Here is a 22,116-nt window from a genome sequence, read left to right on the forward strand (position 1 = left end):
GCTGATGGGTAACACTGTGTCTGACAGCTGATGGGTAACACTGTGAACGACAGCTGATGGGTAACACTGTGTCTGACAGCTGATGGGTAACACTGTGAACGACAGCTGATGGGTAACACTGTGAACGACAGCTGATGGGTAACACTGTGTCTGACAGCTGATGGGTAACACAGTGTCTGACAGCTGATGGGTAACACTGTGTCTGACAGCTGATGGGTAACACTGTGAACGACAGCTGATGGGTAACACTGTGTCTGACAGCTGATGGGTAACACTGTGTCTGACAGCTGATGGGTAACACTGTGTCTGACAGCTGATGGGTAACACTGTGTCTGACAGCTGATGGGTAACACTGTGTCTGACAGCTGATGGGTAACACTGTGAACGACAGCTGATGGGTAACACTGTGAACGACAGCTGATGGGTAACACTGTGAACGACAGCTGATGGGTAACACTGTGAACGACAGCTGATGGGTAACACTGTGTCTGACAGCTGATGGGTAACACTGTGTCTGACAGCTCATGGGTAACACTGTGAACGACAGCTGATGGGTAACACTGTGTCTGACAGCTGATGGGTAACACTGTGTCTGACAGCTGATGGGTAACACTGTGAACGACAGCTGATGGGTAACACTGTGTCTGACAGCTGATGGGTAACACTGTGTCTGACAGCTGATGGGTAACACTGTGTCTGACAGCTGATGGGTAACACTGTGTCTGACAGCTGATGGGTAACACTGTGTCTGACAGCTGATGGGTAACACTGTGTCGTTACACTGATGGGTAACACTGTGTCTGACAGCTGATGGGTAACACTGTGTCGTTACACTGATGGGTAACACTGTGTCGTTACACTGATGGGTAACACTGTGTCTGACAGCTGATGGGTAACACTGTGTCTGACAGCTGATGGGTAACACTGTGTCTGACAGCTGATGGGTAACACTGTGTCTGACAGCTGATGGGTAACACTGTGTCGTTACACTGATGGGTAACACTGTGTCGTTACACTGATGGGTAACACTGTGTCTGACAGCTGATGGGTAACACTGTGTCTGACAGCTGATGGGTAACACTGTGTCGTTACACTGATGGGTAACACTGTGTCTGACAGCTGATGGGTAACACTGTGTCGTTACACTGATGGGTAACACTGTGAACGACAGCTGATGGGTAACACTGTGTCTGACAGCTGATGGGTAACACTGTGTCTGACAGCTGATGGGTAACACTGTGTCTGACAGCTGATGGGTAACACTGTGTCTGACAGCTGATGGGTAACACTGTGTCTGACAGCTGATGGGTAACACTGTGAACGACAGCTGATGGGTAACACTGTGTCTGACAGCTGATGGGTAACACTGTGTCTGACAGCTGATGGGTAACACTGTGTCTGACAGCTGATGGGTAACACTGTGTCTGACAGCTGATGGGTAACACTGTGAACGACAGCTGATGGGTAACACTGTGAACGACAGCTGATGGGTAACACTGTGTCTGACAGCTGATGGGTAACACTGTGTCGTTACACTGATGGGTAACACTGTGAACGACAGCTGATGGGTAACACTGTGAACGACAGCTGATGGGTAACACTGTGTCTGACAGCTGATGGGTAACACTGTGTCTGACAGCTGATGGGTAACACTGTGTCTGACAGCTGATGGGTAACACTGTGTCTGACAGCTGATGGGTAACACTGTGTCGTTACACTGATGGGTAACACTGTGAACGACAGCTGATGGGTAACACTGTGAACGACAGCTGATGGGTAACACTGTGTCTGACAGCTGATGGGTAACACTGTGTCTGACAGCTGATGGGTAACACTGTGTCTGACAGCTGATGGGTAACACTGTGTCTGACAGCTGATGGGTAACACTGTGTCTGACAGCTGATGGGTAACACTGTGAACGACAGCTGATGGGTAACACTGTGAACGACAGCTGATGGGTAACACTGTGAACGACAGCTGATGGGTAACACTGTGTCTGACAGCTGATGGGTAACACTGTGTCTGACAGCTGATGGGTAACACTGTGTCTGACAGCTGATGGGTAACACTGTGTCTGACAGCTGATGGGTAACACTGTGTCGTTACACTGATGGGTAACACTGTGAACGACAGCTGATGGGTAACACTGTGTCTGACAGCTGATGGGTAACACTGTGTCTGACAGCTGATGGGTAACACTGTGTCTGACAGCTGATGGGTAACACTGTGTCGTTACACTGATGGGTAACACTGTGAACGACAGCTGATGGGTAACACTGTGAACGACAGCTGATGGGTAACACTGTGTCTGACAGCTGATGGGTAACACTGTGTCTGACAGCTGATGGGTAACACTGTGTCTGACAGCTGATGGGTAACACTGTGTCTGACAGCTGATGGGTAACACTGTGAACGACAGCTGATGGGTAACACTGTGAACGACAGCTGATGGGTAACACTGTGAACGACAGCTGATGGGTAACACTGTGTCTGACAGCTGATGGGTAACACTGTGTCTGACAGCTGATGGGTAACACTGTGTCTGACAGCTGATGGGTAACACTGTGTCTGACAGCTGATGGGTAACACTGTGTCTGACAGCTGATGGGTAACACTGTGTCTGACAGCTGATGGGTAACACTGTGAACGACAGCTGATGGGTAACACTGTGTCTGACAGCTGATGGGTAACACTGTGTCTGACAGCTGATGGGTAACACTGTGTCTGACAGCTGATGGGTAACACTGTGTCTGACAGCTGATGGGTAACACTGTGTCTGACAGCTGATGGGTAACACTGTGAACGACAGCTGATGGGTAACACTGTGAACGACAGCTGATGGGTAACACTGTGTCTGACAGCTGATGGGTAACACTGTCTGACAGCTGATGGGTAACACTGTGTCTGACAGCTGATGGGTAACACTGTGTCTGACAGCTGATGGGTAACACTGTGAACGACAGCTGATGGGTAACACTGTGAACGAGATAAATAATTCATTTGAATATGAAACATTTGCCCAAAAAATGCCAATAGTTGATGGGTTGGCAAAGCCTCAGGTTGAGTGTTTTATCAAACCTGAAACATCAGTATTACTATTCATTCTATTTTACAAATACAGCTCAATAAAATGATCATCAATTTGCTATTGGCAGTGACAGAGAGGGGTTAACAGGTGGGCTGTAATGGGCTGTGACAGAGAGGGGTTGACAGATGGACTGTGACAGTGAGAGGGGTTAAGAGTAGAGGATATTTGTCTCGTGTGCGAGTTATGACCAGAGTAACAGAGTATCCTAATGCACATGTAAAAACTTCCAAGACTAGAAAAGACTGAGACTTTGATTCAAATCTCAGTTCCAAAATAGTGCAACTGTCTCCGGTACAGCGGACATGTTCCCGCTCATGGACATCAGTCAGACCAGGAGGAGACACAACGCTTCCCAAACGGCATCCTATTCCCTTTACAGTGTACTACATTTCCTATGGGCCCTGGTCAAAAGTAGTACACTAAATAGGAAATATGGTGCAATTTGGAACGCAGGCGGTCTCCTCCTGGTCTGAATTAACGCTCATTACCAAAGCCAACGGGCCAGTGGGGGGGGAGGTACAGAGGTTACCATGGCAGATTGTTGTAAACAACAAGATTGATCCTGCTTTCCAGGAAGTGACCCGGTGACCCTGGTCTGACCTGTGGCGACGTGATTGGAGGGGGAGATTTAGTTGCTTTCTCATGCCGTACCTACGTCCTCCGACTGAAACCTAACCTGCGGTAAACGACTGCCTGACTAATTCAAAACAGAGAGACCCAACTTAGAAAACTATTAAGGTATAAACAGAGAGACCCAACTTAGAAAACTATTAAGGTATAAACAGAGAGACCCAACTTAGAAAACTATTAAGGTATAAACAGAGAGACCCAACTTAGAAAACTATTAAGGTATAAACAGAGAGACCCAACTTAGAAAACTATTAAGGTATAAACAGAGAGACCCAACTTAGAAAACTATTAAGGTATAAACAGAGAGACCCAACTTAGAAAACTATTAAGGTATAAACAGCATTTCATAGCATCACCAGATGTTTAACCTTAATGTACATTAAAGTCAAAAAGGTCTCTATTTAATTTTTTTATAATGCCTTGGAAGGCTGGACCAACGTGTTGTCTGTGGGCTCCAAAGGACAGAATGGAGAGCAGGGTCGGGTCAGTGTGGGGTGGGGGGAGCAGGATGGGGCCAGTGTGGGGTGGGGGGGAGCAGGGTCGGGTCAGTGTGGGGTGGGGGGGAGCAGGGTCGGGTCAGTGTGGGGTGGGGGGGAGCAGGGTCGGGTCAGTGTGGGGTGGGGGTGGGGTAGGGGGAGCAGGGTCGGGTCAGTGTGGGGTGGGGGTGGGGTATCAGGGTCGGGTCAGTGTGGGGTGGGGGGTAGCAGGGTCGGGCCAGTGTGGGGTGGGGTAGGGGGAGCAGGGTCGGGCCAGTGTGGGGTGGGGTAGGGGGAGCAGGGTCGGGCCAGTGTGGGGTGGGGGGGAGCAGGGTCGGGCCAGTGTGGGGTGGGGGGGAGCAGGGTCGGGCCAGTGTGGGGTGGGGGGGAGCAGGGTCGGGTCAGTGTGGGGTGGGGGGGAGCAGGGTCGGGCCAGTGTGGGGTGGGGGGGAGCAGGGTCAGGCCAGTGTGGGGTGGGGGGGAGCAGGGTCGGGTCAGTGTGGGGTGGGGGGGAGCAGGGTCGGGTCAGTGTGGGGTGGGGGGGAGCAGGGTCGGGTCAGTGTGGGGTGGGGGGGAGCAGGGTCGGGTCAGTGTGGGGTGGGGGGAGCAGGGTCGGGCCAGTGTGGGGTGGGGGGAGCAGGGTCGGGCCAGTGTGGGGTGGGGGGGAGCAGGGTCGGGTCAGTGTGGGGTGGGGGGGAGCAGGGCGGGTCAGTGTGGGGTGGAGCAGGGTCGGGCCAGTGTGGGGTGGGGGGGAGCAGGGTCGGGTCAGTGTGGGGTGGGGGTGGGGTAGGGGGAGCAGGGTCGGGTCAGTGTGGGGTGGGGGTGGGGTATCAGGGTCGGGTCAGTGTGGGGTGGGGGGTAGCAGGGTCGGGCCAGTGTGGGGTGGGGTAGGGGGAGCAGGGTCGGGCCAGTGTGGGGTGGGGTAGGGGGAGCAGGGTCGGGCCAGTGTGGGGTGGGGGGGAGCAGGGTCGGGCCAGTGTGGGGTGGGGGGGAGCAGGGTCGGGCCAGTGTGGGGTGGGGGGAGCAGGGTCGGGTCAGTGTGGGGTGGGGGGGAGCAGGGTCGGGCCAGTGTGGGGTGGGGGGGAGCAGGGTCGGGCCAGTGTGGGGTGGGGGGGAGCAGGGTCGGGTCAGTGTGGGGTGGGGGGGAGCAGGGTCGGGCCAGTGTGGGGTGGGGGGGAGCAGGGTCGGGCCAGTGTGGGGTGGGGGGGAGCAGGGTCGGGTCAGTGTGGGGTGGGGGGGAGCAGGGTCGGGTCAGTGTGGGGTGGGGGGAGCAGGGTCGGGCCAGTGTGGGGTGGGGGGAGCAGGGTCGGGCCAGTGTTTTTTGGGGGGGAGCAGGGTCGGGTCAGTGTGGGGGGGAGCAGGGCGGGTCAGTGTGGGGTGGGGGGGAGCAGGGTCGGGCCAGTGTGGGGTGGGGGGGAGCAGGGTCGGGCCAGTGTGGGGTGTGGGGAGCAGGGTCGGGCCAGTGTGGGGTGGGGGGAGCAGGGTCGGGCCAGTGTGGGGTGGGGTAGGGGGAGCAGGGTCGGGCCAGTGTGGGGTGGGGAGGAGCAGGGTCGGGCCAGTGTGGGGTGGGGGGGAGCAGGGTCGGGCCAGTGTGGGGTAGGGGGAGCAGGGTCGGGCCAGTGTGGGGTGGGGTAGGGGGAGCAGGGAGTCGGGCCAGTGTGGGGTGGGAGTAGGGGGAGCAGGGTCGGGCCAGTGTGGGGTGGGGTAGGGGGAGCAGGGTCGGGCCAGTGTGGGGTGGGGTAGGGGGAGCAGGAACGGGCCAGTGTGGGGTGGGGTAGGGGGAGCAGGGTCGGGCCAGTGTGGGGTGGGGGGGAGCAGGGTCGGGCCAGTGTAGGGTGGGGTAGGGGGAGCAGGGTCGGGCCAGTGTGGGGTAGGGAGTATTTACCGAGCTGTACGTCAGTGGTGAAACGGAGCTTGTGGATCATGCTGATCTTGAAGGACTTGTAGCGGTGGCTACTCAGCATGTCCTGCACCGTGGTGATGTCCATGGGAGGATCCTCCTCTGAACTGTCCTCTCCTCTGGAGCCTGACACAGAGAACGGAGAGACAAACGGGGTGGGAAAGAGAGAAAAAGAGGGGGTCGGAGAGAGAGAGAAAGAGGGGGTCGGAAATAGAGAGAAAGAGGGGGTCGGAAATAGAGAAAAAGAGGGGGTCGGAGAGAGAGAAAGAGGGGGTCGGGAGCGAGAGAGAGAGAGAGGGGGTTGGAGAGAGAGAAAGAGAAAGAGGGGGTCGGAGAGAGAGAGAGGGTCGGAGAGAGAGAGAGAGAGAGAGAGGGTCGGAGAGAGAGAGAGGGGGTCGGAAAGAGAGAGAAAGAGGGGGTCGGAGAGAGAGAGAGAGAGAGAGAAAGAGGGGGTGGGAGAGAGAGAGAGAAAGAGGGGGTGGGAGAGAGGGAGAGGTGAAGAGAGAGAGGAGGAGAGAAAAACCAGAGACTACTTTCAAAACCAAGAGTAGGTGAAACCTTGCATTGAAGAAAAAATTAATCACAGACTATAAAAATAAAACATAAAAACATAAAAATATGTTCAGATGAGAGATATTGAGGCCATTACTGGTATTGACTCTACCCAGGAGGATCCTCTGTGTAGGGTGAAGTTGCCCTTAGATGCTGATCTTGGGTCAGTGTTTGAATTTCTGTCACTAATTGTTAAGGGCTACGGTTGGGGGAAAAGTGAAGCTGATCCTAGATCACACCGGCGCAGAATACTCACTGTTTTCCCTGACCAGGCAGAACTCCAGGGTGCTCTGGCTCTCCAGGCTACAGTCCAGATCCACGGGCACGTTGGGCTCCGTCTGCCTCTCCAGACGGTACATGGGACCTGTGGCACAGCGAGCACAGGGTCAAACGCAATGCAACAACCGACTCCACAGAGACCCATGGATTACCATATACAGTCGACTGCTAGGGCTATCTGTACAACGGCTTTTAACAAGGAAGTAGAAATAACGGACAATACTCTTTACATCTTTTAAAGTTTACACTACGGTGTGATTTAGAATAGTTTATGTTTTGTATACGTGCGTTTGTCCGACGTAGACGAAAAGAACCGAACCAAGACACGGGGAAACGGGAGAAAGGGATGAGGGCAGGCAGACAGAGGAAGAGGAGGTGGAGTTAGGGGAATTAGCGGGGACAAGCAACAGAGATGCTCTTTGGCTCCCGCCACACTCGTCAAGACCAAGGCCACAGGGGTCACAGCTCCTCTCTTCTTCCTATACCCACAATCCCATCCCATCCTGGGCACTCCTATTGGTTCAGCTCAAACAAAAGGCTGCATTCAGCCTCTCTCTCCCTCTCCCCTCTCTCTCTCTCCCTGTCCCCTCTCTCTCTCTCCCTGTCCCCTCTCTCTCTCTCCCTCCCCCTCTCTCTCCTTCCCTCTCTCTCTCTCCCTCCCTCTCTCTCTCCCTCCCTCTCTCTCTCTCCCTCCCCCTCCCCCCCTTCCTCCCTCTCTCTCTCCCTCCCCCTCTCTCCCCCTCTCCCTCCCTCCCTCCCTCTCTCTCTCTCTCCCCCTCCCTCTCTCTCTCCCCCTCCCTCCCTCTCCCCATCTCTCCCCCTCCCTCCCTCTCCCTCCCTCTCCCTCCCTCTCCTCCCCCCAGTCTCTATTCATCTCTGGCTCCAGGCATGTCAAGGTCGGCGCTCCACCGCCGTATTTAGACGACCGTAACCGGGAGCCCAATTAGATTCGCAAACCTTTTCTTTTCTTTGTGGCGACTCCGAGCTTCCATAATGGGGACCCATTTTTAGGTGACCTCTTCGGGCCCAGGAGATGCAATTATATCCCCTCGGAAAACGACCAACAAAGAAATAAAGTCAAACTGTACGGCGGTAACAGAAGAAACGCTACTAGATGAGGGACAGGGAGTTGGCGTCCGCTACCCCTGCTTTGCTGTTACTCTTTAGAGTTTGACTGGGCTGGCTCTCTTCAGCGCAGGCATGCAAGAGCAGAAAATGTTACATTTACAGACGCAAAAGTACACATTGAGATAAAGCACAACTGAAAATGTCCACTGAAGTTAGGTGACATTTTGCATTCTGCCTGCATGGCCAAAAAAATGCACTCAACCAGTGATCAGTCAACCAGTGATCAGTCAACCAGTGATCAGTCAACCAGTGATCAGTCAACCAGTGATCAGTCAACCAGTGATCAGTCAACCAGTGATCAGTCAACCAGTGATCAGTCAACCAGTGATCAGTCAAGCGGGAAAGAATTCATTTATGATATGTAGATGTGGTGATGTCATAGCTTTTTAACAAAAACCAGAGAGTCTTTAAAAGAAGTATCAGCGACAAAAGAGAGATTGAATTAACAAGTAACTGGTGATGTGGAACAGGCACATCGTATTATATCTAAAGATATAATTTTAATCAAATTTGTCCTTCTGAATCAATACATGTTGCTTCTGAAAGATGGCACAGGATGTAGACATTTCGGGTGGTATCTCTATCTGAAAGCCCCTCGCCGTCCAACCACCCAGCAATGTTACCGTGTTATGTTATGTAAAAAAAAACACCAGGAAGAGGGGGGTGGAATCCATTTCCAATTCTTCTCTTGCTTTCTTTCTCACAAAAAAAATAAAAATGAGGGAAAAAAATCCATAATAAAAGCAGCAAAAAAGTCTAAGTCGGGCAAAAGACTTTGGGCAATATTTACCCTTTCTCAAATACCGCGGGTTTCCAAAATGTCACCCGAGCCTGAGCGAGCCATCAAAAGAATATGCCTTGAAGTCCTGGAGCGTATCGTGAGTTCACAAGGTAAACAAACATGCTAAGAACGTGCTAGAACCAGCTGTATCGCACAGTGGTGAGTCAAATATTGTAATGTTATACTAATAATTTGCTCTAATCACTGTTTGACTGAGGGTAGCGAAATCTTCGCTAGATGTGTAGAATACACTAGAAGGTACAGGAGAATTCTACCTCAGTGTCTGCGGTAGAGGCCGCGAACCTCGAGGGAGGTCACTGCTTAGATGTGGAGTCGGAGGGAGGGCGAAAGAGTGTGACTAATGGTGAACACGGAAAATGACCTTTTCGAATCCTGCCTGACGCGGAGCACGATGGTGAGCGGCTGGGGCGAGCCTTGATAAAGGACATGACGTGACCACCAGGATAAAAAAAATGCCAAAGCCCTCCCGACAAAAAACATATGCTGAGAGGGAAAGATGCCCTGCCTTGGTGTATGTGTGTATATAATACGTTTGTTACTGTGTGTGTGTGTGTGTGTGTGTGTGTGTGTGTGTGTGTGTGTGTGTGTGTATAATACGTTTGTTACTGTGTGTGTGTGTGTATAATACATTTGTTACTGGGTGAATGTGTGTGTGTATATAATATGTAACACACACACACATGCACACACCACCTCCTCCCGAGCTTCAGACCTCATCTGCAGTTCAGACACACGTGTCGTCCTAGGCCCAGCCATCACATCCTCCCGAGCTTCAGACCTCATCTGCAGTTCAGACACACGTGTCGTCCTAGGCCCAGCCATCACATCCTCCCGAGCTTCAGACTTCATCTGCAGTTCAGACACACGTGTCGTCCTAGGCCCAGCCATCACATCTTCCCGAGCTTCAGACCTCATCTGCAGTTCAGACACACGTGTCGTCCTAGGCCCAGCCATCACCTCCCCCCGAGCTTCAGACCTCATCTGCAGTTCAGACACACGCGTCGTCCTAGGCCCAGCCATCACCTCCTCCTCAAATGTCACCACAGTTTGCTCGATAACGTGCTCGAGCCCCATTCAATACCCCCTTATCTTCTGGCACAGACCCACCCGTTTTATATCCCCCCCCCCACCTTCACACACCACGTCATATTTCATAGCATTTAGAGCGTCCACGTCGGGCCACTTCATTCCGTTTACCCTTTTATACACGTCGGGTTGCTGGGTGATTTTGTTTCTTCATGTGATATTTTGGGGTACGTTTGAGTGTTTTTTCGAACGTCTTTATGGACTGGGGCCCATCTGATTATAAGCACATTTAGTGGAGGGGAGAGGGGAGCGGAGAGAGGGGTGCGGAGAGAGGGCTGTCGGTGATAAGCACTCTGCCCTTAAGGAAGGAGAGGTCGTGTCACCTTGCAGAGTACCGAGATGAATTTCATACATAAAATGTCCGCATGGTTACATTCAATTGGATCCCGGGTCTGTCTAGACGAATTCTGAACAGCACGTTATGATGAAGTATGTTTGGTTCCTGGCAATTCTTCACTGTTGCTGTTGGTTTGACCTAACGGGGTGTTTGGTAGAACTGGGATTAACACGATCAGTCAAGGAGAACACATTTATGTTAAGCACCCGCTATAGAAAACGTGAATAGAAAGATGCTACTATACAAAAGGATTCTGTGAAAAAGGTCACTTCATCAGCCAATGAAACCTAAAATGGCCAATACCAGTATTTTTCTGGAGCAAACTCAGACCGTTGATCCCATTCTATTCAGAAACCACTGGAGGTAAAAATAAAAAATAAAAATAAAAATATTTTTTAAACGCAGGGGTAAAAATTATCATTCAAGCACGGCAAGATGGCGAGACCTTGAACTCTTATTGTGAAAAGAAAGCGAAGGAGAGATTGAAAGAGAGCATGAGAGACAAAGAAGATTGGAAAAGAGTCTCACTCTAGTGAGTAAATAAATAATCAATACTCATCTAAATGTAAATGAGAGAGTATCCCTCTCTTGATGGTGTGTGTGTGTGAGAGAGAGCGAGAGAGGTGGTGTTTGGGGTTATCAACCAGACCATTTTCCACAGACACTGGGGCCACAACCTAATCACCATCACTCAGGTTCCTGGACTGCAAAATGGATCTAGAAATAAATCCAAAGCATCACCTGAGCTCTCCCACCATGCTAGCCAGGCCAGGCAAGGAGGCCACGCTTCACTGGACTCAAAGGGTTCTCTCTGTGAGATTTGGTGGGTGTCTGTGTAGACGTATGGCAGCTTTGGTAATGGCACCAGATAGAGCAGGTACTGAGTGAAAATGAAAAGGGGATCGGGACTAAGCCCTATGGTACTCCATTGTATCTCTTTACAGAAGAGGCATACTTCAACCTTTGACCCCTGTGTTTGCAAATTGCTTGTGTTGGAATTCCCTATGAAAAGGATCAGAAGTTCCACTGCTCAGGGAAGATGACGTTGAGGTCTCAGGCAAGGTTACTCAGCCGGTATAGTTCACCAAACACACCTCCGCAACACTACAAACATTTTAGTCTAACATGAACATTTAGAGCGAATTTTTTTTAAAAATAATAATAATAATTTGGGCAGACTGGAAAAAATAAACCACAAGGGCGCGTGTTTTTGTGAGAACATCTGTGGATGACTACACTGCCGAGAGGAACACATTGGTGTTCCTCAAACTTCTTAAAAACAAGGAGAAAAAGACCATAGAGAAAGCTGAGTTAGATGGGAGGATGGGAAATGTTCCACGTTCTAGAAGAAAAAGAAACGCACACCTATTTAGGCGAGGTGCTGGCTAGCGGAGTAGAAAACTTGAAAATAAAGGAGAAAATAAAGGAGTAGAGAGATACGTACTCTCTACTCTCTAGGAGCTCAGATGCAAATATTTAATTACCAACGTTTCGACAGGCAAGCTGTCTTCATCAGGGTATAATCACAAACACTGCGGGATGGCTCGTTTATATAGTGTCAAAAGACACACAGGTGTCTGTAATCATGGCAAAGAGTGGCCTAATATCATTGGTTAATTCTCAAATATTAAAATGGCATACAAACAGCATACAAAAAACAAATGGATAGCATACGATCATAGATAAATTTTAGACTACACAAGCTTACAAACAATTACAATGGCAAAAGTCACAATAATCACAAGAATGGCTTCAGATCAAAGTCTACGTTGAGACCGAAGGAAGCAAGGGTCTTTAAGTTAAAGATCCAGGCAGCCTCTCGTTTTAACAATATATTATCAAGGTCACCCCCTCTCCTAGGGAGGGTGACATGTTCGATGCCAATATAAAGGCAGAGATGAAATCGAGTGGTTTGCCTCCAAAAAGTGGGCCGCAACTGGGTAAGTCAAGTTTCTGCACCTGATGGTGCTACGATGCTCTGAGATACGTACTTTTAATTCACGCTTTGTTTTACCCATATAATGTTTTACCACAAGGACAAGTTATAAGACAAAATAACTGCCTTAGTGGACCAAGTAATAACACCTTTGATTGGGATCTATTTCCCTGTTTGTGGGTGTTTGAAGGATCTACATTTATAAGTGACATTGCATTGAGCACAGCCATTACACTTGTAATTTCCATCCAGTAGGGGCGCAAATAGAAATATTTTGGGGTGGTAAATCAGAGTGTACCAATTGGTCTCTGAGAATTCTGCCCCGCGATAATACGACCAAGGGAAGGTACGAAAACACATTACCGAGACTATCAAATGTTCCACGTTCACCACAAGTGTTAAATCCCTCACGTTGTCATCTCAGACCGAGACAGATACTCTGGGATGGCCCCATGAAGCAAGTACACAAACACATGTAGAGAAGACATGTAGCTAAAGTTGACAGGGAACACTTAAAAGAGGACATGTGCTCAAAAGTAGCTAGATACAGTATAACGTCAAGCTATACAGTATGTCCTAGAAGATATGGTGTGTCTGACCAACAGAGAGCCAGAGTGTTGGTGTGTCTGACCAACAGAAAGCCAGAGTGTTGGTGTGTCTGACCAACAGAAAGCCAGAGGGTTGGTGTGTCTGACCAACAGAGAGCCAGAGTGTTGGTGTGTCTGACCAACAGAGAGCCAGAGTGTTGGTGTGTCTGAGTGTGGTATAGTGTCCGCTGAGCTCACTGTTATTGTAATGATTATCTGTTATTATCGTTAATCGCTGGCACATTATACAGTCAGTGTCATATTACCCACAAGGAGGAAGATTCTCCATTAAAAATGGCTGCCTTGCTTGGCATAGCTAAACATTCAGAAATACTCTGTCTTCTCTTTCCATTGTGCACTCCTTCGCACTTAACCTATTCAATTCTCAGAGGAACTGGCAACCCTCTGGTTCTATTCACAGGCAGCTCTCACCTGAAATGAGAGCTAAAAGTGACACTTTTGAAGACGTAACAGGCAAAATCTGGAAACGTTACAGGGATAATGGCCCCCCACTCAGTAGCTGTGGAAGAGCTCCCCCCCTGCTGCTGGAAGGTCGGGGAACTGGTGATGTAGTTTACCTCAGGAGACCGTGAGGTATTTCTCGACACATTTATCCTTCGCCAAGGCACTGCAGAGGGGCTTTCAAGATTAAACAAGTTCAAGTTTATTTTTCTTTCCGTCAAATGAGCAATTGGGAACGCTTTGATGAATTAGATCATTTCAAACACTTCTGTGGGAAGAACTCTCATTGGGCACTGTGTGTGTGTGTGTGTGTGTGTGTGTGTGTGTGTGTGTGTGTGTGTGTGTGTGTGTGTGTGTGTGTGTGTGTGTGTGTGTGTGTGTGTGTGTGTGTGTGTCTGTCTTATGCGCGAGCATGAACATCTGTGTCTTAAGGGTAGGGGACTGTAGAATAATATTTATTCCCGTAGCCATTGAGGCAATTTCAGTCAAATTGGGGACAGGTTCCAGTTGCAATCCAAGAGGCCCCAATTCTCATAACTATTCCCGTAACTATGACTTCACACTTCAAGCAAAAAGTCCCCAGAAAGTGAAAGAGTAGTCCTCCTTTATACTAGGGATGCACGATATATCGGTGAACGTATCGGAATTGGCCGATGTTAGCTAAAAATGCCAACGTTGGTAACGGTCGATGTCTATTCGTATGCGTATTTTTTTTTTTAAACTGCACTGTCGTTTAGGAGCTCGTAAGTAAGCATTTCACTGCAAGGTCTACACCTTGCTTGTATTCGGCGCATGTGACTAATACCATTTTATTTGATGTCTAGTTTAACGTCGATGTTAAAGGTACCGTTAATACCTATATAACGTAGGTACATGACGTAATAATGCCACGTAATATTTTGCGCTACACGTGCAACACAGTATTTGGAACCTAGTCCACACAATGTCTGCTGTGTGAATCGAGCAGTCAACAAGTCCAGCAGTCATTTCAAAGAGTAAGAACATTTCAGGGAGACAACTCTAAGGCGAAATCCATTAAAAGCCAAGATAATGGAATTCGTTGCCCTTGACAATCAACCGTTCTCTGTCGTGGGTGATGTTGGCTTTCGCCGACTGGTCGAGCACCGGTACACACAACCAAGTGCGCTATTTTTCAGATGTTGCCCAACCAGAGTTACACAGTAATAGCGTCACTGCTATTAGCTTCACGACATACATACTATGGAACGCCGTTTGGGTCTTTGTGTGTCAAAACAAGATACAGTAGCACTGTTAAAGCTGTACAAAATAGTCTGAAAATAAGCCAACACTGGCCACGAACGATGTGTTTACAATACTGCGTTGGTAATAAAGCTGTTCGACCGCAACTTCTGGGGTAGCTAGCTTTAGCTTGGTATTACCTAGCTAGCACCAATACAACCAGATTGAAAAGAATGACTCGTAGAAACTGCAGTCATTTTCATTATTCTTAGCAATGATTTAGGAATCCTAGTAACTATTAGCTAGGTTGCCACTTGTTGTTCGCCTATTAAAATTTCATTTCATGACAATAAATAGCTAGCCAGCTACTTAACCTTGTTGCCCAAAGCTAACGTTATAAGCAGCCAACTAGCTTCATCTGGCTAGTGAGGCCCGACCGGACTGGTTTATGTGTTGTGAAGCTAGCCACAATAAGGATTAGGCACAATAGCGGAATTTCCGTTTTGTCTTCAAAATAAAAGTATGTAATTGACAGTGATGCAAATTAATACAAATAGTAGAATTATGCAACACTTTTATTTTGAAGGCTAACCGCAAAGTCCACTATTATGGCTAATCCTTATTGTGGCTTGCTTCACATAGATGGGTCCGACAACTATTAATCAAATAAGAACAGTCTTATAAATTAGGGTTATTTTAGATGACACCTAGCTATATAGTTAGCTAGCTAACTATAGCTACTGAAACAAACTATGTTGTGTTATTTGACACATCAAATAGTGTTATTTGACATGTATCTTTTTTGACACGCAAAGACCCAAAAGGCGTTTCGTAGAGGACTAATACGGTGGGTATAAAGGAGGACTAATACGGTGGGTATAAAGGAGGACTAATACGGTGGGGTATAAAGGAGGACTAATACAGTGGGTATTAAGAGGACTAATACGGTGGGGTATAAAGGAGGACTAATACGGTGGGTATAAAAGAGGACTAATACGGTGGGTATAAAGGAGGACTAATACGGTGGGGTATAAAGGAGGACTAATACAGTGGGTATAAAAGAGGACTAATACGGTGGGTATAAAGGAGGACTAATACGGTGGGGTATAAAAGAGGACTAATACGGTGGGTATAAAGGAGGACTAATACGGTGGGTATAAAGGAGGACTAATACGGTGGGTATAAAGAGGACTAATACGGTGGGTATAAAGGAGGACTAATACGGTGGTTATAAAGGAGGACTAATACGGTGGGGTATAAAGGAGGACTAATACGGTGGGTATAAAGGAGGACTAATACAGTGGGTATTAAGAGGACTAATACGGTGGGTATAAAGGAGGACTAATACAGTGGGTATTAAGAGGACTAATACGGTGGGTATAAAGGAGGACTAATACAGTGGGTATTAAGAGGACTAATACAGTGGGTATTAAGAGGACTAATACGGTGGGTATAAAGGAGGACTAATACGGTGGGTATAAAGGAGGACTAATACGGCGGGTATAAAGGAGGACTAATACGGTGGTTATAAAGATGACTAATACGGTGGGTATAAAGGAGGACTAATACGGTGGGTATAAAGGAGGACTAATACGGTGGGTATAAAGGAGGACTAATACGGTGGGTATAAAGGAGGACTAATACGGTGGGTATAAAGGAGGACTAATACAGTGGGTATAAAGGAGGACTAATACAGTGGGTATAAAGGAGGACTAATACGGTGGGGTATAAAGGAGGACTAATACGGTGGTTATAAAGAGGACTAATACGGTGGGTATAAAGGAGGACTAATACGGTGGGTATAAAGGAGGACTAATACGGTGGGTATAAAGGAGGACTAATACGGTGGGTATAAAGGAGGACTAATACGGTGGGGTATAAAGGAGAACTAATACGGTGGGTATAAAGGAGGATTAATACAGTGGGTATAAAGGAGGACTAATACGGTGGGTATAAAGGAGGACTAATACAGTGGGTATAAAGGAGGACTAATACGGTGGGTATAAAGGAGGACTAATACGGTGGGTATAAAGGAGGACTAATACGGTGGGTATAAAGGAGGACTAATACGGTGGGGTATAAAGGAGGACTAATACAGTGGGTATAAAGGAGGACTAATACGGTGGGTATAAAGGAGGACTAATACGGTGGGTATAAAGGAGGACTAATACGGTGGGTATAAAGGAGGACTAATACGGTGGGTATAAAGGAGGACTAATACGGTGGGGTATAAAGGAGAACTAATACGGTGGGTATAAAGGAGGATTAATACAGTGGGTATAAAGGAGGACTAATACGGTGGGTATAAAGGAGGACTAATACGGTGGGTATAAAGGAGGACTAATACGGTGGGTATAAAGAGGACTAATACAGTGGGTATAAAGGAGGACTAATACGGTGAGTATAAAGGAGGACTAATATGGTGGGTATAAAGAGGACTAATACGGTGTGTATAAAGAGGACTAATACAGTGGGTATAAAGGAGGACTAATACAGTGGGTATAAAGGAGGACTAATACGGTGGGTATAAAGGAGGACTAATACGGTGGGTATAAAGGAGGACTAATACGGTGGGTATAAAGGAGGACTAATACGGCGGGTATAAAGGAGGACTAATACGGTGGGTATAAAGGAGGACTAATACGGTGGGGTATAAAGGAGGACTAATACGGTGGGGTATAAAGGAGAACTAATACGGTGGGTATAAAGGAGGATTAATACAGTGGGTATAAAGGAGGACTAATACGGTGGGTATAAAGGAGGACTAATACGGTGGGTATAAAGAGGACTAATACAGTGGGTATAAAGGAGGACTAATACGGTGAGTATAAAGGAGGACTAATATGGTGGGTATAAAGAGGACTAATACGGTGTGTATAAAGAGGACTAATACAGTGGGTATAAAGGAGGACTAATACAGTGGGTATAAAGGAGGACTAATACGGTGGGTATAAAAGAGGACTAATACCCACCGTATTAGTCCTCCTTTATACCCACCGTATTAGTGGGTATAAAGGAGGACTAATACGGTGGGTATAAAGGAGGACTAATACGGTGGGTATAAAGGAGGACTAATACGGTGGGTATAAAGAGGACTAATATAGTGGGGTATTAAGAGGACTAATACGGTGGGGTATAAAGAGGACTAATACAGTGGGTATAAAGGAGGACTAATACGGTGAGTATAAAGGAGGACTAATATGGTGGGTATAAAGAGGACTAATACGGTGTGTATAAAGAGGACTAATACAGTGGGTATAAAGGAGGACTAATACGGTGGGTATAAAGGAGGACTAATACAGTGGGTATAAAGGAGGACTAATACAGTGGGTATAAAGGAGGACTAATACGGTGGGGAGAAAGGAGGACTAATACGGTGGGTATAAAGGAGGACTAATACGGTGGGTATAAAGGAGAACTAATACGGTGGGTATAAAGGAGGACTAATACGGTGGGTATAAAGGAGGACTAATACGGCGGGGTATAAAGAGGACTAATACGGTGGGTATAAAGGAGGACTAATACGGTGGGTATAAAGGAGGACTAATACGGTGGGTATAAAGAGGACTAATATAGTGGGGTATTAAGAGGACTAATACGGTGGGGTATAAAGAGGACTAATACGGTGGGTTATTAGACCAAAGTTTACGACAACAGTTACCCTGACACAAGACTGAATCTCATTACACTGTTGATTTTATGTGCATTTTACATTTACTGTACTTTTTGCCACATTTGTCGATAACGAAACCTGAAAATACTCTGGATACATTGGGACATGATAAATGTGTGGTAGGTGCAACATAAGACAAGATAAATGACAAGGGTTTGAGTGAGAGGACTAAACTAGTGTTTCCAAGTGGACACACAGCTCTCCAAAGTGGGCACAGTTCCTAAGTCATTTCAATGAGTTTATATGACTCAAAGAAGACTGTTCAACTATAAGGTGGTTATCTGAGCTCTCCTAGCTGTGCCGTAGAGGAGCTACAGCAAGCACACGTCCAGGTGTTTTGATCACAACTCTGCATCCCCGTCATCACACAATTACTGGTGTTTATACTCAATCCCAAAACGGCCCATTATAAATCACAATCTGGGTCAGGTGGGCATCGTTTTAAAAGTTTGTTCTGCTGCCAACATGACAAGCTAAGTTCTGAAATACGATGTTACAGTGTTAGGCTTTCACAATGCAGTTCAGAGAAACAGATTGTAATTTTGATGAGCATAGAAAGAGGTCATCTGAGCATTCAGGTGCCGTGTTCCACAGTGAATTTATCACAATACATCAACCAGGCTCATTCTGTTCAGAACGACCCAGGGTATGACACCATGTCATCTGGTAACTGTACATCAACCAGGCTCATTCTGTTCAGAACGACCCAGGGTATGACGCCATGTCATCTGGTAACTGTACATCAACCAGGCTCATTCTGTTCAGAACGACCCAGGGTATGACACCATGTCATCTGGTAACTGTACATCAAACAGGCTCATTCTGTTCAGAACGACCCAGGGTATGACACCATGTCATCTGGTAACTGTACATCAACCAGGCTCATTCTGTTCAGAACGACCCAGGGTATGACACCATGTCATCTGGTAACTGTACATCAACCAGGCTCATTCTGTTCAGAACGACCCAGGGTATGACGCCATGTCATCTGGTAACTGTACATCAACCAGGCTCATTCTGTTCAGAACGACCCAGGGTATGACACCATGTCATCTGGTAACTGTACATCAAACAGGCTCATTCTGTTCAGAACGACCCAGGGTATGACGCCATGTCATCTGGTAACTGTACATCAAACAGGCTCATTCTGTTCAGAACGACCCAGGGTATGACACCATGTCATCTGGTAACTGTACATCAAACAGGCTCATTCTGTTCAGAACGACCCAGGGTATGACGCCATGTCATCTGGTAACTGTACATCAACCAGGCTCATTCTGTTCAGAACGACCCAGGGTATGACGCCATGTCATCTGGTAACTGTACATCAAACAGGCTCATTCTGTTCAGAACGACCCAGGGTATGACGCCATGTCATCTGGTAACTGTACATCAACCAGGCTCATTCTGTTCAGAACGACCCAGGGTATGACGCCATGTCATCTGGTAACTGTACATCAACCAGGCTCATTCTGTTCAGAACGACCCAGGGTATGACACCATGTCATCTGGTAACTGTACATCAAACAGGCTCATTCTGTTCAGAACGACCCAGGGTATGACACCATGTCATCTGGTAACTGTACATCAAACAGGCTCATTCTGTTCAGAACGACCCAGGGTATGACACCATGTCATCTGGTAACTGTACATCAAACAGGCTCATTCTGTTCAGAACGACCCAGGGTATGACACCATGTCATCTGGTAACTGTACATCAAACAGGCTCATTCTGTTCAGAACGACCCAGGGTATGACACCATGTCATCTGGTAACTGTACATCAACCAGGCTCATTCTGTTCAGAACGACCCAGGGTATGACGCCATGTCATCTGGTAACTGTACATCAAACAGGCTCATTCTGTTCAGAACGATCCAGGGTATGACACCATGTCATCTGGTAACTGTACATCAACCAGGCTCATTCTGTTTAGAACGACCCAGGGTATGACACCATGTCATCTGGTAACTGTACATCAAACAGGCTCATTCTGTTCAGAACGACCCAGGGTATGACACCATGTCATCTGGTAAGTGTACATCAAACATCGCCTCATTCTGTTCAGAACGACCCAGGGTATGACGCCATGTCATCTGGTAACTGTACATCAACCAGGCTCATTCTGTTCAGAACGACCCAGGGTATGACGCCATGTAATCTGGTAACTGTACATCAACCAGGCTCATTCTGTTCAGAACGACCCAGGGTATGACGCCATGTCATCTGGTAACTGTACATCAAACAGGCTCATTCTGTTCAGAACGACCCAGGGTATGACGCCATGTCATCTGGTAACTGTACATCAACCAGGCTCATTCTGTTCAGAACGACCCAGGGTATGACGCCATGTCATCTGGTAACTGTACATCAAACAGGCTCATTCTGTTCAGAACGACCCAGGGTATGACACCATGTCATCTGGTAACTGTACATCAACCAGGCTCATTCTGTTCAGAACGACCCAGGGTATGACACCATGTCATCTGGTAACTGTACATCAAACAGGCTCATTCTGTTCAGAACGACCCAGGGTATGACGCCATGTCATCTGGTAACTGTACATCAACCAGGCTCATTCTGTTCAGAACGACCCAGGGTATGACGCCATGTCATCTGGTAACTGTACATCAACCAGGCTCATTCTGTTCAGAACGACCCAGGGTATGACGCCATGTCATCTGGTAACTGTACATCAACCAGGCTCATTCTGTTCAGAACGACCCAGGGTATGACGCCATGTCATCTGGTAACTGTACATCAAACAGGCTCATTCTGTTCAGAACGACCCAGGGTATGACACCATGTCATCTGGTAACTGTACATCAAACAGACTCATTCTGTTCAGAACGACCCAGGGTATGACGCCATGTCATCTGGTAACTGTACATCAACCATAGTGATCATAAACGTTGAACTATATATTCCATCAGTTTTATGATATGGAAGTGTGAAGTGCACATTTGGACTCACGGGTGATTGGCTTGTTTGTATGACATCAACGCGGTATTTATTATAATCCTCAACGTCTCATCTTTCAAAATACATAGAGTCGCCTAATTTACAGCATTTCCCTCCCTCAGACAACAAAACACTTGCCAAAGTTGCCTAATTAGCAGGTGGGTTGGGGGCAACTGCTTGTCACACAGTGCTCAAGTTTCAGGAATGTCTTTCAGTCAAAACTCATACAGAGCTGTGAAGCGCAGAGCCTGAACTCTGACCTCATTTATAGCAGGCTGTACTGTACAGCCACTACGTTCCAATTTGGGGCGATTATCAGTGACCAAATCTGCCATTTCCAACCTGTATACGGATACGAGTCGAAAGGGTACATTTTTTCAGAGGAGTATATGGCATTGGTGTGATATCAAGTCTTCGGACTTGTCGATTGGCATTTCTAACGGGTGGAGATTTTTAAATGAGGGGCTTGAAGGTGGGAACATTTGTACCCCCACATTTATGGACAGAGGTAGCCTACACAAGGAATTTGTGTTGCAAAACAGAATTTCACTCCCCCATATTTCAGGTGATATGTTCAAATTCTAATAGAAACAGATTAGTTCATATTTAAAAATATATATAAATAAATAAATAAACAAAAATCAATTTAGAAATGGTACATCAAGAAGCTCTTCAACAAAGTGCCCCTGTACTTTTTAGAAGCAGGGTGCTGAAATGAAAGATTCAGTCATCGGCAACATCCACTTCAACTCACTTAGCAAAGCATGTCCCGAGAACAGGGGTTCATTCAATTTTCATGGAGTTAAATGGAACTCTGCTTTTAGCAGCCAGAGGCTATGCATACTATTACATTCCTAAAGAAGGCTTTTAGCACAAATTGCATTTATAATAGGATATAAGTTCAAGACACAAACTTCTTCTTCTTTAACTTCTACTAATAGCTGTGTAGCACTGCATTTTGGGATATATTTTGTTTTGTTTTTTTCTTTCTCCAACTCGGCCCAATCTGACAAGACAAAG

The 22,116-nt window shown here is 47.5% G+C and overlaps 1 protein-coding gene across 4 annotated transcripts in view; it reads right to left on the reverse strand.

Annotated features, from left to right (window-relative positions):
* mapkap1 (MAPK associated protein 1) overlaps nt 1–22,116 on the reverse strand; it is a 122,481-nt gene that overhangs the window by 42,613 nt on the left and 57,752 nt on the right. For all 4 annotated transcript variants that reach the window (XM_071351422.1, XM_071351420.1, XM_071351423.1 and 1 more), the window contains 2 exons: nt 6,903–7,010; nt 6,080–6,220 (listed from right to left, as the gene is read on the reverse strand). In XM_071351422.1, the coding sequence (XP_071207523.1) occupies nt 6,080–6,220; nt 6,903–7,010 (249 nt within the window). The remainder of the gene's footprint in view (nt 1–6,079; nt 6,221–6,902; nt 7,011–22,116) is intronic.

This window comes from Salvelinus alpinus, chromosome 18 (assembly GCF_045679555.1).
Source record: "Salvelinus alpinus chromosome 18, SLU_Salpinus.1, whole genome shotgun sequence".
Taxonomy (NCBI): domain Eukaryota; kingdom Metazoa; phylum Chordata; class Actinopteri; order Salmoniformes; family Salmonidae; genus Salvelinus; species Salvelinus alpinus.